This window comes from Lepisosteus platostomus, chromosome 4, assembly GCF_059453375.1.
Source record: "Lepisosteus platostomus isolate fLepPlt1 chromosome 4, fLepPlt1.hap1, whole genome shotgun sequence".
NCBI lineage: Eukaryota > Metazoa > Chordata > Actinopteri > Semionotiformes > Lepisosteidae > Lepisosteus > Lepisosteus platostomus.
Window position 1 is genome coordinate 22,298,696 of NC_142614.1, and position 19,751 is coordinate 22,318,446.

A 19,751-nucleotide genomic window follows, 5' to 3' on the forward strand; every position below is an offset into this window, starting at 1 on the left:
ATCACAATACATCCTGAAAGTTTTATATCTCTGCAGTACAGTATGTATTTGTTGTTCTTCCCCTTGTCATCTGGTTTATTTTTTTTATCCTGTTCCACTGGGTTCTTGTTTTTTGTATGAAACAACAAATCTGGAGGATTACAGGTTTTTTATTGCCAGTAACAGTAATTTGGGATAAGTCCAGTTTCATGAGCTGTGTGAGCCTTGAACTAGAAAGTGCTTGTTTATGAAATCCGTTTTCTCAGTTCTGCTAAATCCTTAGGATTATCAATTGCGAAACAATATAGAAGCAGGAGTCTTTTTTTGTCGAATAAAAGAAAAGATACATGTTAAAGTATGAATATAAAAAAAACCTTTTAGGGACAACCTTGTCTATCTGATAAATAAAAAACAAAGACACCTTTCCAGTTCAACTGGGATATTTTCAAAGACCACAGAAACAGCGATGTGAACAGAACCATACCTTGCATCCCAGTAGGGCCAAACCCTTGCCTAGTGAGAAAGATGGCATGGTCATGGTGCTCGGAGTGTTGTGGGTCTGCTTTCTGCTGCACAAATGCCCAGCGACAGACATTCTCCAAGCTCCTTGATGGGTTCCCTCTTTCAATTAAGCTGATGGACTGACAAAACAATTGCATCAGTTGGGTATGTTGTTTACGGCAGCTAACACAGACAGAATTTCAAACGTTGGACTTTGCTCTTTTCCTGAAACTCAGAGTGAGAAATACTGTATATTGCAGATACGAAATAGCTAGGGTCTTTCTTTTCTTTTTTTAATAGGAATGTAGATTACTTTAAGGCATAAAAACTCCATAGACTTGTGTGTGTTTTTATAACTGTGTTTTAAACTTTAATCAATAAATATAATTGTCAAAGAGAAAACATGTTTTGCAATCTCGACAAAAACAGAAGTATATTAAATACACAAGTTAAAGGTACAGATAAAAAGACCACCATCTATGCATGTGCAATTTATTGAAATAAATGTATGACAGTACTATTTATTGTTTTCCATAAGGTACTCTAATAATCTGTTTTATCTTTTGTAAGCACTGAAAAAAAAAGCTCTGAAATACTTTGCATAACAGATGGTTAATTACAGTACATTAATGCGTAGGGCTATATTATTATACTAGCTTACCTTTGCATACCCCAGCATAATCATTCTCACCAGAACCACATTTATATGGACGCCTAAGGAATCATCATGGTAAATTTCATTAACCTAAAAAAAAACACACAAATAATAATGCATGAAAATTGTTGTACTAAAGAGAAAATCTGGTATATTGCATGTGTTATTTGTTAAACTGGAGTTTTAGTGCATCAAGTAATAATAATATAATAATAATAAACTTTATTTTATATAGCGCCTTTAAAGGTGGCTTCTCAAAGCGCTTTACAGGATGACAATAACAATAAATAAGAAGACTACAACAATAAATAAGAAAATTTCACAAGACAGGACACAATTATAATTACAGCAATACAACAATAACAATAGAGGAGACCGTGGAAGATGGTATTAAGAAGAGCAGAGGGGTGAAGAATGGAACCAGTTAAGTAAAGGCTTTTCTGAAAAGGAGGGTTTTGAGTCTGGATTTGAAGGAGTTTAGAGAAGGTGACTCTCTAATATCCTTGGGCAAGGAGTTCCAGAGCTTGGGGGCATAGCAGGAGAAGGCCCTGTCGCCCATACAATGTAGACGGGCTTGGGGGACAGTAAGGAGGGCAGAATTTGAAGAGCGGAGGTTGCGAGGTGGGGAGTAGGGCGATAAAAGTTCAGACAGGTATTGAGGTGCCAAGCCATGTAAAGCCTTGTAGGTGAGCATGAGGATTTTAAAGTCTACGCGGAATTTGACCGGAAGCCAGTGCAAGGACTCCAGGATAGGAGTAATGTGAACACTTGCACTAGATCTGGTCAGGATTCTGGCTGCTGAATTTTGGACATACTGCAGCTTGTTCAGAGTAGATTTAGATACCCCAGGGAGCAGAGCATTGCAGTAGTCAATTCGAGAGAATACAAATATGTTGATCAGCTTTTCAGCCACAGTTAATGATAGCATAGGGCGTAGTCTTGCGATATTTCTAAGGTGAAAAAAAGATGTTTTGACAGTATGCTGTACATGTGGGTCGAATGTTAAGCCAGAATCGAATATAACCCCAAGGTTTTTCAATTTTGATTGGAGCTCAAGTACAGAGCCATCTACAGACAGGGTTACAGGACTGGCTTTACGAAGTTGATGGGGGGTACCAATAAGCATGACTTCAGTCTTGTCACAGTTAAGATGAAGGAAGTTTTGAGTCATCCAAATTTTTATGTCAGAGATGCAATTAGATAGAATAGAGACAGCCACATCAGTGTCGGGTTTGGTATGGATGTATATTTGAGTATCGTCAGCGTAAAAATGAAAGCTGAGGCCATGTGATCTTAAAAGCTGACCAAGTGGGAACATGTAAATGCTGAAGAGCAAGGGGCCCAGTATTGAGCCCTGAGGGACACCAGACTTGACAAGACCAATTTCAGACCTGTACCCATTGAGAGAGACAAAGTGACAGCGATCAGTGAGGTAAGACTTAAACCATTTGAGGGCAGTGTCAGAGACTCCAAACACAGTCTCGAGACGAGAAAGCAAGATGTTATGGTCAACAGTGTCGAAGGCAGCACTGAGATCAAGAAGGATGAGTATGGAAAGAGAACCAGAATCAGAAGCTATTAGGAGATCGTTGGTGACTTTGACTAGGGCGGTTTCTGTGCTGTGAAGTTGACGGAAGCCAGATTGGAGGGGTTCGAAAAGGTTGTTTGTCATGAGGTGGTTATGTAACTGAAGTGTGACAGCACGTTCTAGAATTTTAGAGAGAAAGCGTAAGTTGGAGATGGGGCGAAAGTTGTTAAGATTGTCGAGAGCCATGTTAGGCTTCTTTGGCACTGGGGTAATAGCAGCAGTTTTGAGGACCGTTGGTACAATGCCGGTGCTCAAGGATTCATGTATTATATTGAGGACAATGGGACAGAGAGAAGAGAAACAGGACTGGAATAAAGTGGTGGGAATGGGATCTAAAGTAAAAAAGAGTATCACAGTAGTTTACTAGTATGAGTAGTTTCTGGCTTTATTGAAGTAAAAACTTAATGTAATTATGCTAGTAATAATATATTTGAGAAAATTAAAGTGGGTCATAAAATAATTTATCTTCTTTCCTCAGGAGTATACAATAAACTAGTAATGTATTAAAGGACCTTCACTGTTTACACTAGCTTCTCAATATGTTCTTTCACTCTTTGGGCCTACTTCCAGTCTTTTTCTAACTCCTATTACTTGTTTTCTATAGCTTAAAGTTATTTGCTTGCTATTAATACCTTGTAGTTATAAACCTTTGAGGAAAATATTTTAAAATTCTTAAAGTACTTATTTTCTTTTATTTATAAATCAGAGACAATTTTGACAATTGTAGGCTCTGATATTTGTCACCCAGTAGTTATTTATGTAATGTATAAAATCATTTTCCCCTGTTTTTAGGGCTATACCACCTGATACATGACAATGTCTAAAGACCAGCATCTTCAATGGATGATAAAACAACATATGATGAATATCCAAGTGTCTTTCTTGTGAATTCAACATGCCATCTCTGTCAAAAATGCTTTTTTCAGTTTATTATACCTCAGGAATACAGAAATAAAATAGCATCTGAAAAGCAATGTTATCACTCTCTTGTGTGCAAATCCCAATCTGATGTTCTCTAAGACATATCTCTTGTAATTATACAATTATGATGATCTTCAAATTTAATTATCACAACTTAGGATGTTTAGATTGCACATATAAAAAATAGTAAACTATATATATAACCAAAGGACACTGATGTACAGATCAATAGTGCTAACAGTCCTAAGAAGTGACCAATTTTGTGAGAGGCCTGCAACCTTTAGAAGTTATTTCATTGCAAAGCAACAGTCATCATTTTGCCCAGCATAATGCTTTCTTAGATTTTTTCTGATAATTACCCCTCTGTTCTTCAGCTTAACAAGGTTTTCATTGGAATAATAGAGCAAGAAACGTTGCATCTGTCTACTTGAGTAATGATGGCAATGATTTTGAATATGTCAGTGTCCTTGCAGTGTTTGACTGAATGCAACATGACAGTGTGGCACTGCAGTTCTTTCAAGAATTCTCCTGAGTCTCCTTGTGTGAAGTGATAACATCCTCCCAAGAAATATTTCTATTTCTCACGTGGGACAGCATCACACTAGAAAAAGTGTAAAAATGGGCAGTTTGTGTCACTGATGAACTGGATTTTAGAATCCAGGCACAGTGGCATTGTCTTGCTGCATCATATGGGAAAAATGCATGTGATCATGTTGGGGGAAGTAGAAAGAGAAGCTAGCACATCTTACAAAGACAAAATCATGACACCAGAAACCTGCTTACTTTTGGAAAATAGATTATACTTGGCACAACATTCATACATTCCACAGTGAAAAACTGATATCATCCTCCATAGTGAGGCTCAGATAGATGAGGCTAAAAGATGTCACAATATCAAATAGCAAGATGAAAGTTAAAGTATATCCAAACAGCTTTGGATCTGTCTTCAGATGGGTGGCCAATGACGGCTCAGAAAAGCCAGCTGTAGAAGGCATTAGGGTTTTTCCACAATAGAATATGATGGGAAATACAGTATTTGCTTGGTTTTGTGCTGGATCCACAACACTTCTGAAGTGAAATTGAGTAGGCACATTCAGTAAGATCATACTGTGATAGGCAATTATTCGCTATTTTTCTTTCTAAATTGGGTTTATAATGAAGTATTGGCAATTTCAGCTCACTGCAAAATCTGATTTTAAAGATAGAAACTAAGGCATGAAAGGTCAACTGCCTCTGTAGCACCTTGACAAATGTCTTAAATGTGCATATAATTATACAGATTTATATTTTTATTCTTTAATTCATACATGTTTTGTGGTTTCTGTTTTTAAACACTTCACAGGTTTCGAAAATTGTGCAACAAAACCCTTAGATATTAAAATGTCAAAGACACAGATGACTAAACCACCTATTTTACAGTAAGAAAATGCTTCAAAATACTCATCTATAAACTCACCAATGGGCAAATTTTAACTTGGACCCCACAAGAGGTTTCAGTCCTACAAAACAGGGCAATTTGTCTGCGTAATCAAATCAGACAACTGAGATAGACAGTAGCAGAGTTGCATGAAGCGTACCACAGGGATAGTGATAATCTACTGTACTGTAAATGTTTTTAGACTTTTTTTAAATGACTCCAAAATAAGATGCATGTAACTACACTTCCCTTATATAAGGGGTCTATTTAATCAGATCATCCATTTATTAACTGCTTTAGCCACTACAGGGTCACTGAGGAGCTGGAGCCTTCCCAGTTAAGCAAAGGGTACCAGGCAGTATACACCCTGTATGGGGTGCCAGTCCATCACAGGGCATACACAGAACACAGACATAGACACACACTTACTGTACACCAGGACCAATTTTCCCCAAAACCAGTTAATTTAACAGGACTGTGGCATGAAACCAGAGCACTTAGAAGAGACCCACATGAACAGAGGGAGAACATACAAACTCCACACAGTTGTCATCCCAGGAACTGAACCCAGGGCCCATGCTGTGAAGCAGCAAAGCTAAACACTGCCATCATGCCACCCCTCATCATATCACATTTAACAAATATTTATCCTTGTTTCATACCTGACCTCTGTCTTCCATTACACAAGGTATGAACAATAACGTACTGAAGCAATGATTTTCCTGGATTTTGGCTGATTTGACATGGAATTCTACTGTATATTAAACAGCTTTTTGAAATATAAACATAATTGAAATCATTTTAAATGCAAATTAAATTTGTAGATAAAATGTAGGTCTTTTTCTCATGCTAGTGCATATTTTTATAATATGTCTGAAAAACACATCCACAGAAAAATTACACTATGAGCCTAATGCATGTCTCAGAGAATTGTTTTAACAATTGATTGGCAGCCACAGTTAAACAGTGGCTGTTTAACAAGCGTGGACAAGCTTGAAGCTATGAAAATAAAGCAGAGCAATTACAAATTTTCCAATAAAAATGAACACGTGTTTGTATAAATATATTGATTAAAAAATTAATATAATTATATCCATCAGCCTCTGTGGTACTGTATGCAATTCAAAAGCAGTGCTTAATGGATTTCTTCAACTTGTTACATCTTCAGAAAGAAAACAATATCCCCAACATAAAGGAAAATGTTTTCAATTAAATTATCTTCTCGAAGTTTGAATGACACTTCCAGGGGTTTCTAAAGCAATAAAAAGCTTCTGACTTAAGAATAATACACGATTAAATGAACCATGTGAAGACCATTTGTATAGTCTTAACCTACTAACCTAATACTTCTTCAAATCACCATACTGCCACGCCGCAGAGTTCAAAATTCCACCAGCTTTTTTGAATAAAAATGTTTGATGTTGAACCAAAGTTTGGAATGGAGGATTGTTTCACTGTCATAGAGACTATACTTTATCACAATTAATATCTGTTCACATCTCTTTTTTTACTTACACATCTATCCTTAAGCCTACAGCAGCGATTTGTCCAAAAATCAATACCCAAATCATTTTGTACTTTTATCCACCCCAGGAAAAAAACTGTCAAGATTGTTTATACACTTTTTCATATCCTAGAAAGATCTTTGTACAACTTTGTGCTTTTCCTCAGATATAGCTTTCTGACTTTTGTTTTTGCTGAAGAAACTACTAGCTTTATATTAGATGTTTCTGGTATAAAGCTATACTATTCCTGTGATTCCTCTGTTTATTTCACAATACAGCTGTAATTGCAAAATAACACAGCCAGGCTGCCTTGTAGACCACAAAGACGATACCCCAAGCATATACTGTTAGTCTCTAAGCATGAATACAATACAAGAGGCAGCAGATGTGCACAGAAAATTTGTAGAACACATCTGCTTACTATTATATTCTGGATCTACTGTATTTCTATTTCCAAAGCTGTGGTTGGTGTACACATGTATTAATCCACTCCTTCAAGGCAAAGAAAAACAATGCCATATGGCTTTCTCCGACTGACACTTCATTGCCAGCCACTGTAGAGAGACCTTTACACAAGACTAAGTACAATGTTTATGATCTTTCTTATTGTTTTTGAAAGGCCAAACAGGATATCATCGCCTAAAACCTTTGAATTCTGTTATTGATAAACAGCATGATAAGCACTGCTGAGATTATCCTGTATTGAGGCTAATTAATGGGCACTGCTTTCATATGCTGTCAATATCAGAATTGGCTGCTTTGATTAGTGGGTCCATACTCTTCAAAAGCCTCTTAAGTAACATTTAATTTGAAAGTCTTCTTTCTCGATATTTTATATGAAAGTAAAGTTCTTTGAGAAGAAGCATATACTGTACACTACCTGACTTTAATTTTTTATTTAAATATAATGAAAAACACATTTGCCACATGACAATAAAGGATTAAAATCATTTTTATTTTGGCTAGTTTCAACTTTAATTAAGGGAAGATGGTAATGAAAATGTGTATTTAATGATGACTATTAAAAGAAAAATCCCTATGTCAACATGTTAATTGCCAGTGTCAACAAAAGTAAGTTATTACTAATGACTGTACTAATCTGTGTCAGATGAATACAATGAAATGAAATCTAAACATTCATTTTAAACATTGTCGTAGTTCAGAAATTATTAACTTTCTTCTCTGCTACGTTACAAAAAGAATGACTGAAAGCATTTCACTTCACATTTGGCATAGTCATTAACTACATTCCAGAGCTGTCAGAAAGCCTAAAGTGAATACGTCAGCACATTACAAATAATATTTATCATACTACTACCATCTTGAAACACAGACTGTCCCCTAGGAAAATAGTGTATATAATTTAATCTACATTTTTTATGTTTTTATTACAAATAGCACACTGGGCACTTTGACATAAAGTAGGTTGTTACTGCAGAGTTCATACAAGCTCACATAAAATAAACTCTATATAGAAATCCTACTAGTACTAATGACAATGTTGATCAGTGCAAACGTGTGTGCAATAAATACAGTAGTTACTAGATGCACTGATGTCTACCAGCTCAAACCCTTCAGAAGACAGCAGATGACAGTACAATTTTCTTTCTTTAGATCTCCAGGGAAGAGAATTAGGTTGGAAGGATTAAAAAATATACTCAGTCAGTACTTCTCTTTCAGTTATCCAGGTAATATAAGGCTTATTCAGACACACAATAAAATAGTCCACTGTTACACAGAAATGCAGAGTACCCAAATTTTAAGCATGTATCAAAGTTTTTAAGATTGTTGGTCCAGAACTAATAATAAAGAAAAATCATTAATACAAAATGGACACTTCTGCTATTTGAGGATGTATGATAAATTATAATGGCTCCACTGGATTTTGCTAAGAAGTTTTGCTTCTTAGAAGTATGTGTTTTTAATTACAATGTAGTAATCTTGATTTTTTTCTGAATATGTATTACTATCACAATCAAACTAAAATATATCTATGGATATTTAATTTCCCTTTGACATATAACAAGATATTCTTAATAAATTTTACATATTTGTATTACATTCTATTTAAATGATTATCAATGAGTACTTTATCTAAATTTTTGTTGCTGTAAAATACTATACCTTTCCATTCCCCCTATATGTGAAATAGAATTAAAGGCTTATAATTATCCACAAAGAATGGTTCACATACAGTATGTAAAATAAATTCCCCTGTAATGTTTGAATTCCTAATGTATAGGAAAATATACTGTACATATTATGTTGAAAAATTAAATAGCTGGGTTTTTTTCCCCATTTAAATCAAAGCATGTCCTGTCTCTTTTCTAACATTTTTCAATAGGCAATCAGTGACACCTGCTGGATATGTACAGGAATGTCTCAATATATGTGCAGTTTATCAACCTGTCAACATATACAGTATCAATAGATATTCTTGTTCAGTTAATTTAAATATTTTAGGTTAATGAGTATATGCACAAAAATAGTCAAATTTTCAGGTTAAGAAGTGGTTACAGTGGTTACCATTGCTGCCTCACAGCACCAGGGTCCTGGGTTCAATTCTGGACTTGGGGTGCTATCTGCATGGAGCTTATATGTTCTCTGTGTGTTTGTATTGGCTTCCTCCAGTGTGTGTACATCTGTGTTTGTCTGTGCCTGTGTGTATTCCAAAATGGAATCCCATCCAAGGTGTATCCTGCCTTGTGCCCATTGCTTGCCAGGACAGGCTTCGGCTCTCCTGTAACCCAGTATTGGACAAAGAGATTACAAAGCGTTGCTAGGAGGTGGCCCCATCTGCAACTCTCATGTCTGCAGCTGCTGCCTTACTGTATATGTGAAATCAGGAAGTGACAATCAACTTGCAACTCTTTACTCAGCCTCTTCATTCACCTGAGTGTGCAGAACACACAGCCTTAATTTTGTATCTACCTCTATACATATCTAAATATCAATAACAAAAAAAACAATACCGGTAAACATGAGTAAGACTTGAATGAATTCTTGTGCAAAATATCTCAGGTAAAAGTAAAACATACATAATATAAATTAACCCAATGGTAAACATTTTGCAGAAGACTAATTTTCTTAATATGAGATCCCATTTGGATTTCAATATTTATTAAAAAATTAAGAAACAAATTTGTTTATGACTCCTGAGTTCTCCTTTTGACAGGCTGCTCTGAGGGCTGCCATGAAAAACTAAGGCAAATGTTCTCAAACAGTGCGTCACAGCTAGTGTCAAGACGAGAAGCACAAAAGATAACCCAAGCTGTACTATTGACACTTTGAAACAAATGAGAAAGAAGCAGGTTTTGTAGTTACAAACATGGGTTAATATAACTCACATCTACATAAAGTATCCAACAGGAAAAGGGTCACTCTTTTTAATAAAATGTAAACCTAGTTATAGTACCTTCTTCCTTCTTTTAGGGAGATCAAATTGCACATCATTCTTTAAAGTGGAAGTTTACAAGCTAAAATTGTAACCATGATTACAGGAAAGCCCCAATCTCAAAGAAAAAAAATATTTTCACAATTTTATGACATACTTCGGAAACAAAACAGAAAAAGAGGTACAAATGTCCTGAGCATATTGGATTTTGAACACAGAACTTTCAAAACTTTAAAACCAACTCTGTATTATTTAAGTAAATATTTATTCAGAGTCCGACTAAATCATGAAGCATACAAATTTAAGTTCAGTCACTCATTCTGTAGATATCATCATAGTTATTTTGAGTATAGTCAACAAAAAGAGACTATGAAATATTTATACTGTCATTCACCAGAGCTGTGGCTGCATTTTCAAAAAGCTGACACATTATAATTGTTTAGATATACTGTACTGTACGTCCCTAGTTATAGGAAACATTGAATTCAAAACAAAATCAGCTTGCAATTAAATATCAAACATATAGTGCATTAATCTTCAATTCACTGGTGTATCTATTTAATGTTATGAGTACAATTTTCATCTTCATTTTATAGTGCTCATACAGTATATACTGTATTTATATTTATTATATTTACTCTATAGCTTGGCAATAGCTAGTCTGCATCAGTACATTTTGTGGTTCACCAATATGCGGGCCTTTGCAAAGGTGATTTGAAACAGAAAATGACTGTACAATTTATAAACAGTCTGAAATGTAAGGTAGGTTAAAATAGGTTTTCATTTTAATGAATTGATTTGATGTTAAACAACTAACCAACTCAATGATACACAGTATTGATATACTACTTGAAACTCCAAAATTGCGCAGCATGGTTAATCGTGATTTTCTCAACCCCAAGGGCTGCCAATTCACCAAGGTAAATTAAAAAAAACAACAACAACTTCAGGTCTTTCTGGATTCTTCATAAATGATGGAAGTTAAATTGCAATTACACTGCAATTAGGTTTAAAATTTAGTAAATTAAACCTTTATGATCTCTGTTTATGAGACAGCTGTGTTTCTAATATTTTTTTTAATTAGAATGTTGCCTGATTAGAATATGACAACCCAAATTTGTTACATATTAAAGAGAAGAGAGCAGTTTGGAAAAAGTGCTTTCAGCCTTAGGATATATTCAATGAGAATTGAAGGCTATTGTCTGACTTACTCTCATTGTCTGACAATACTAAATATCGTAAATATCGCAAAGGACAACTTTTGGAATCGCACAAGAATCACATAATTTGGATAGAATTTAAATAATTCCAGCTCTATTAACTATTAATGCACAGAAGACTGGGCATGAAGTTTCCAGCAGGAACTTAGCCTCATAATGCAGCTTTTTACTCACAATGTTCATCAGGGTCAGAAGGTAGTTCTGAACATGTTCTTTTCCATGGAAACGCACAACAGAGTCATCCACGCCCAGGAGCACTTCAATGTTATAGTCGTCATCCCCAGCGTGTCTCCGCCTCCTGAGTGTCTTGTTCACCTGCTTTCCAATGTTTTCCACCGCACCAGTAATGTCAAGTTCTGGCAATGCTGCAAAAACAGGGAGTATTAACCATTGACTGCCCCCACAACATTAGAAATGTTCTTTTTTATTGCAACAGCCTTTGAAGAGTTGTGTATGACAAAGAACTAACAAAAAATGAAATTGCTTCAGTCAAATTTAGCTTTACACTAAATGGTAATTAGCATAAAATAGATCTACAGGCCACAAGAATCTGATTAACATGTATCACAAAAACCTTGCTTACTAAACAGTAAAAGCTTAGCCTTTTTGTACCAAATGACCCATGACCCATCCTCCCAGTTTGATTAATTCCATGACTATGCTTTACTACTGCTAAATCTCACTGCTTCACATCTTATGCAGGTGATGGTCTAACTCAGAAGGTTCCTAACTTCTTGTTAATTTTAAAATGCAAACCCTTATGTAAGTATCTTGTATTTGTTAAGGATTCTTTGTAGCACAGTGACAAAGTATGCCAAAAGCTTTCACAATGCCAGAACTCATTCAAATAGGACAAAGGACTCGGTACTGCCTGAATAATCTCCTATATCCCCTCCAAGAGTGTTAAAACGTAGAAGGCCAATATAGAAACTAGTGAACTCAAAAACACCAATGTCAGCAGTTTTTCAGACATTTACAGTATTGAGCCAAACTCCTGTAGACAAACGTTAGTATTGTAATGATATATTAATGATATAGTGGCTAATTATTTTTTTGAATATGAGTTATGTACCTCTGATATATAAATAAAAAATGCCTAACCTCTTCAATCATTCTCTACAGTATGGTTAACATACTAAATTCCTCCACATTCTTTAGTTCAATCATCATGCCAGCATTTTGTCTAAGCATCAGCTCCACATAAATGTCTCTGGGCTCTCACTTCAAAGGGTAGGGCTTTCCTTTAGGTGTTAAATGCTTCCACCAAGTCTTGCCCAGATGCTAAACCCAAGACAGTGCCACATCTCAGTCCCTGGGTATTACACTCAGGAATGGCAATGTTAACATAGCACACAAGTGGTAAATGTCTTCTAGCTATTTTTTTATAGCGGGGCTGGTTTAGGCATCATAAGAAAGTGGAAATCTACCAGAGGAAATCTCTACCAGGAACCTGTCTTTGCTGCTTTCAGAAAATAAAAAATGTGCCTTGCATTACAGGTATATGCATTGAGACACACCCTTCCTTGCCAGAGGCAGGTAACCTACTTTACTTATTTTTGCAATCTGTAAAACACAGGAACATTGAATGCTATTTTGGCTTTCTTTTTTCACAATCAGTGTAAATAATTAAAGTAAAACATAGCTCTCCTTGAATGAATATCAAATTCATAATACTAAACTTGGTTAGCAGCATTGTGTTAGCAGCAGGATTATATTTTATGCTTCTGGGTGATTATATTGTATGACACTTCATTAAAATGACTGTAGGCTGATTTTGTTTGATGCTTAAAAATATAAATCTTCAACAATTATGCAACACAGATATTTTAAATTAATATTTTTTATAGTCTACTGACTGTTTTACCTTTATTTGTAATTGGATGATGGCTAACAGGTGACACTGATCAGGAGTACTCAAATCTGTCTTGCATTTTATTCTTCCAGTAACCTAAACTTGCCTCAGGTGTCCATTTGTAAAACCTTTTTGATCTGCTGAAAAATATTTCTCCATTAAATATCCATGTAATTGTGTACTGTCTGAAACACCAAACGGCGGTGCTTAACGTTTAAAAAGTGTGAAGTGAAACATATGTTGCTCCTAAGCAGGGCTCAGATATCACTGAAAAAGCAGTAATTACAGTTTAAAGGGATATATGTTAGTGGACAATAAACACAGAAAATCAGAAGACCTAATTTTGTATACAAATACTTAAAATCTTTGCTAGAAAATAATCTCTCCCTTCTCATAAACAGGACTATGTAATATAACTGCATTTTTGCATTTTAATATACTGTAAACAATATTTTGCAACCTTTCTATTTCAAATAAATCTGTTAGATTTAAAAGATCAACATATTCCTGGCACATAACCTACTATTATATTTCTCCTAAATTTTCAAAATACCAGGCATTTGTTCCAGTTGATTCCAAGAACAACAACAAAAAATAATAAAATATAAAAAGTCTAACTTCTGATGTGCACTTGGCAACACACTTAATAAGAAAAATGTGTCAATATGCTGACCTACTGTAGAACTCAACAGCCCTACAGAAGACTAAACTGAGTACTACAGTCAGTATAGTGATCTCTATTTTCATGTCAGAGTCTTAATTAGTCATTAAAATGTGATACTTATAAATGGATCATCACCCTTATGTACTGAAGTCATTAAGATCATGGATCCTAAAGCTTAAATGCCTTTGGGCTAAACTACTGCAAAATATAAAATATGTTTGTAGTACTGTATGTTATATATACAGTGGTGTGAAAAAGTGTTTGCCCCCTTCCTGATTTCTTATTTTTTTGCATGTTTGTCACACTGAAATGTTTCAGATCATCAAACAAATTGAAATATTAGACAAAGATAACACAAGTAAACACAAAATGCAGTTTTTAAATGAAGGTTTATATTATTAAGGGGGAAAAAAAATCCAAACCTACATGGCCCTGTGTGAAAAAGTGATTGCCCCCTAAACCTAATAACTGGTTGGGCCACCCTTAGCAGCAACAACTGCAATCAAGCGTTTGCGATAACTGGCAATGAGTCTTTTACAGCACTGTGGAGGAATTTTGGCCCACTCATCTTTGCAGAATTGTTGTAATTCAGCCACATTGGAGGGTTTTCGAGCCTTAACCGCTTTTTTAAGGTCATGAAACAACATCTCAATCGGATTCTGGTCAGGACTTTGACTAGGCCGCTCCAAAGTCTTCATTTTGTTTTTCTTAAGCCATTCAGAGGTGGACTTGCTGGTGTGTTTTGGATCATTGTCCTGCTGCAGAACCCAAGTGCGCTTCAGCTTGAGGTCACGAACAGATGGCCAGACATTCTCCTTCAGGATTTTTTGGTAGACAGCAGAATTCATGGTTCCATTTACCACAGCAAGTCTTCCAGGTCCTGAAGCAGCAAAACAGCTCCAGACCATCACACTACCACCACCATATTTTACTGTTGGTATGATGTTCCTTTTCTGAAATGCTGTGTTACTTTTACGCCAGATGTAATGGGACACACACCTTCCAAAAAGTTCAACTTTTGTCTCATCAGTCCACAGAGTATTTTCCCAAAAGTCTGGGATTATCAAGATGTTTTCTGGCAAAACTGAGATGAGCCTTTATGTTCTTTTTGCTCAGCAGTGGTTTTCATCTTGGAACTCTGCCATGTAGCCCATTTTTGCCCAGTCTCTTTCTTATGGTGGAGTCATTAACACTGACCTTAACTGAGGCAAGTGAAGCCTGCAGTTCTTTGGATGTTGTTGTGGGGTTTTTTGTGACCTCTTGGATGAGTCGTCGCTGCACTCTTGGGGTAATTTTGGTTGGCCGGCCACTCCTGGGAAGGTTCACCACTGTTCCATGTTTTCGCCATTTGTAGATAATGGCTCTCACTGTGGTTCGCTGGAGTCCCAAAGCTTTAGAAATGGCTTTATAACCTTTTCCAGACTGATAAATCTCAATTACTCTGTTTCTCATTTGTTCCTGAATTTCTTTGGATCGCAGCATGATGTCTAGCTTTTGAGGATCTTTTGGTCTACTTCACTTTGTCAGGCAGGTCCTATTTAAGTGATTTCTTGATTGAGAACAGGTGTGGCAATCAGGCCTGGGTGTGAATTGAACTCAGCTTTCCAAAGATGTGATAAACCACAGTTGATTTATGTTTTAACAGGGGGGGCAATCACTTTTTCACACAGGGCCATGTAGGTTTGGATTTATTTTTCCCTTAATAATAAAAACCTTCATTTAAAAACTGCATTTTGTGTTTACTTGTGTTATCTTTGTCTAATATTTCAATTTGTTTGATGATCTGAAACATTTCAGTGTGACAAACATGCAAAAAAATAAGAAATCAGGAAGGGGGCAAACACTTTTTCACACCACTGTAATATACAGTGCCTTGCGAAAGTATTCGCCCCCCTTGAACTTTTCAACCTTTTGCCACATTTCAGGCTTCAAACATAAAGATATAAATTTTTTATTTTATGTGAAGAATCACCAACAAGTGGGACACAATTGTGAAGTGGAACGAAATCTATTGGATTTTTGAAACTTTTTTAACTAATAAAAAAATGAAAAGTGGGGCGTGCAAAATTATTCGGCCCCTTTACTTTCAGTGCAGCAAACTCACTCCAGAAGTTCAGCGAGGATCTCTGAATGATCCAATGTTGTCCTAAATGACTGATGGTGATAAATAGAATCCACCTGTGTGTAATCAAGTCTCTGTATAAATGCACCTGCTCTGTGATAGTCTCAAGGTTCTGTTGAAAGCGCAGAGAGCATCATGAAGACCAAGGAACACACCAGGCAGGTCCGTAATACTGTTGTGGAGAAGTTTAAAGCCGGATTTGGATACAAAAAGATTTCCCAAGCTTCAAACATCCCAAGGAGCACTGTGCAAGCGATCATCTTGAAATGGAAGGAGTATCAGACCACTGCAAATCTACCAAGACCTGGCCGTCCCTCTAAACTTTCAGCTCAGACAAGGAGAAGACTGATCAGAGATGCAGCCAAGAGGCCCATGATCACTCTGGATGAACTGCAGAGAACTACAGCTGAGGTGGGAGAGTCTGTCCATAGGACAACAATCAGTCTTACACTGCACAAATCTGGCCTTTATGGAAGAGTGGCAAGAAGAAAGCCATTTCTCAAAGATATCCATAAAAAGTCTCGTCTAAAGTTTGCCACAAGCCACCTGGGAGACACCCCAAACATGTGGAAGAAGGTGCTCTGGTCAGATGAAACCAAAATCGAACTTTTTGGCCACAATGCAAAACGATATGTTTGGCGTAAAAGCAACACAGCTCATCACCCTCAACACACCATCCCCACTGTCAAACATGGTGGTGGCAGCATCATGGTTTGGGCCTGCTTTTCTTCAGCAGGGACAGGGAAGATGGTTAAAATTGAGGGGAAGATGGATGCAGCCAAATACAGGACCATTCTGGATGAAAACCTGTTGGAGTCTGCAAAAGACCTGAAACTGGGACGGAGATTTATCTTCCAACAAGACAATGATCCCAAACATACAGCAAAATCTACAAAGGAATGGTTCACAAATAAACGTATCCAGGTGTTTGAATGGCCAAGTCAAAGTCCAGACCTGAATCCAATCGAGAATCTGTGGAAAGAGCTGAAAACTGCTGTACACAAACGCTTTCCATCCAACCTCACTGAGCTCGAGCTGTTTTGCAAGGAAGAATGGGCAAGAATTTCAGTCTCTCGATGTGCAAAACTGATAGAGACATACCCCAAGCGACTTGCAGCTGTAATCGCAGCAAAAGGTGGCTCTACAAAGTATTAACGCAAGGGGGCCGAATAATTTTGCACGCCCCACTTTTCATTTTTTTTATTAGTTAAAAAAGTTTCAAAAATCCAATAGATTTCGTTCCACTTCACAATTGTGTCCCACTTGTTGGTGATTCTTCACATAAAATAAAAAATTTATATCTTTATGTTTGAAGCCTGAAATGTGGCAAAAGGTTGAAAAGTTCAAGGGGGCCGAATACTTTCGCAAGGCACTGTATAAAGTATGTACTGTATGTGCAATAAGGAAGATATTTCTGTATCATTAGAAAACTAAATCATATAAGAGAGAGAACCCTGGCTCTTTGGTTGTGGTACTTATCCCTGGTAAGGGGCAGTGTTGCCTGTGACTTGTTAAAAGACATGTGGCCCGAAGGTGGGCATGTTGGAGGGGCCTGTGCACAGGTCCTCATTCTCCTCTGTGTGTGACTGCAGAGCTTGTAGCAGCTAACTCAGACATGAGACATCTACTTCAGACCTGGTGCGCATAGCAAAAATAACTAGGGGAAAAAACAACTCCACAAGGTGGATGATATAAGTTCTGTCTTAAAACATCTTGATCTCCAAAAAAAGAAGATATATTGTAGCTAGATACAATATATTGAAAATGTTTGAGTGGGGAGCTGCATCAGTGTGCGTTAGCTCTGAAGGAACAAGTAAGGGTTAATTCCATGCTGAGAAATAGAAGAGAAACACATTTCAGCTGTAGAGTCTTTCAGACTTTTGCCAGTAAAGGCTTATACATACACACAAACACCATCTAGTGGTTATTAGGAAAGGAATCACTTGCATTATTTTGTATGATAATTATATTTGGTGATATTTGATGATAATGAAAGTAGATAATCATTGATGTCTTTTAATGAAAATGCAAGACAAATGTTGTCCACATACAGCCACAAACAGTTTTTAGCTGAAAAATTGGCAATCCTACCCTATAGAAAGCCGGGCAGCTAAATTGCTCAATACAAAACTCTTCCAAAACTCATAATTTCCACAGGTTCATAAGTCTGTCACTTCTTTGCTTATTAATGTTCTGGTACAGGACATCTTTACAAGCTCTGCTCTATTCCTAGAGAGCAGAGGTTAACAGTCAACTGTAAGCCTCTGCTATCTGCTTTTAAATGTCACTCCATCAATGGTCTTCCACCGACTGAGAATGGCAGATCTTTTCCCCAACTTTACAGGGGTATGTGATTCTAACAAAATGACCTGTACCATCTTGGCTCCGTCTACCACCCTCTTACAGTATGAATAAATCTACAGTGCCCTGTAATTTTCATACTTTGCTACACTGTTTACAACTACAACACACATCATTTCATAAGTGATTCCTGTTTCCATATCAGGGTTTCCAAACAAGTGAGGACACAAAGTCTTAACATATTCTTCTTTCTATGCTGCCATTCAATCCATAACATTGTTATTGCTACAACGCTTTACTGTAGAACTGTATGACAATGGAACTTTTGGGAAACTGTCAACACAGCTTACAGATAAAGATATTCATTTTGAGTCATCAGGAAAGGTTAAGCAATGCAAATTATAGCATACCAAGCACGGCATGCTTCAAATAGCTTGCATTAGGATACAATGCTGACATTATGGTTTGTCTACTGTAACACGATAGTTTGCAGCTCTTACTGTATATAGACTAGTATACCATAATTCTAATATAGAATTATATTTGTCTAAAAGAATCTACCTCAGCCTTGCTTCTCAAGCTAGGAACTAATGAGCTAGAGATAGAATGGCTTTAACTTGTTTTTTTTAAGATGGTTTTTCTTCACATAAAACTGCAGGTTAATGACTTGCACTTTGATGTCTGAGGGAAGCCTTTCTAATCCCCTTTTCCAACTGAGTTAGAAATTAGCAGAGGCCTCAGCAACCCTATAATGAACAGGATACTGTATATACAATGATGGAAAAGCTGTTGTATGTGGCAGCTCACATTAAAGACCTGTTTAATTAATTCCACATTGCTCTCAAGGATGTATAGGAAACACAACTGGTAGAACCCATACTGTACCCAGACAGTTTTACAAATAATTTGGATTTGCAGCTATGCTTGTAAATGACAGTCAAGCTGAGGCAGCTGCTGCTTGGTCTTCTGTGAAACTGTACAAGCCAACACATACACAAACTTAATATTTCTAAAGAAATCTGAAGCGACTTATCCATTTAACAAATGTATTAAAAACTATGAGAAATCGTAATTAAAACGATATAGTTTCATTCTGTATCTATTCACCTTGGAAAGTAGGTCACACTGCTGAAAACACTTCTCAATAAACACTTGCATTTACTGTATAGTACTAAGAGGCTTTTGTTGGAGCAAATTCTTTGAAGAATTCCAACAGGCTTAAATGACACAATCATACGATTTTGCCAGCAGGGGTTGCCAGTGTTACTAAACATCTCATAAACATTGGGTATGATGCAAGTTTTAATTTTCAAAATTCAAATTAATTAAAAATGAATATAAATTTGCATGTATAATAATGGATATTGAATATGCAAAAATATAGTACTTTTTTAGTTGTAAATGACAATTGTGAAAGAATGGGGAAAACATCCTACATTACACATACAATTGTCATGTAGCCTTTTCAGTTTGGGATTTTTAAGCAATATTGTTAGCAGGCGTGATATCCGCAAAATACTGAAGCACAGGAAAAATTGTTGGAAATGAAAGTGAATCAAATGAGCACTAACATGTCTAAAGAAATAAAAATGATTTCTAACTATTTTCAGTATTGTGTTCTGACATTTTAAG

At 36.3% G+C, this 19,751-nt stretch overlaps 1 protein-coding gene across 3 annotated transcripts in view; it reads right to left on the reverse strand.

Annotated features, from left to right (window-relative positions):
* Positions 1–19,751, reverse strand: part of adamts3 (ADAM metallopeptidase with thrombospondin type 1 motif, 3) — a 101,511-nt gene that overhangs the window by 45,426 nt on the left and 36,334 nt on the right. For all 3 annotated transcript variants that reach the window (XM_088629031.1, XM_088629030.1, XM_088629032.1), the window contains exons 5-7: positions 11,355–11,545; positions 1,142–1,225; positions 464–620 (exon numbers count right to left, since the gene is read on the reverse strand). In XM_088629031.1, the coding sequence (XP_088485157.1) occupies positions 464–620; positions 1,142–1,225; positions 11,355–11,545 (432 nt within the window). The remainder of the gene's footprint in view (positions 1–463; positions 621–1,141; positions 1,226–11,354; positions 11,546–19,751) is intronic.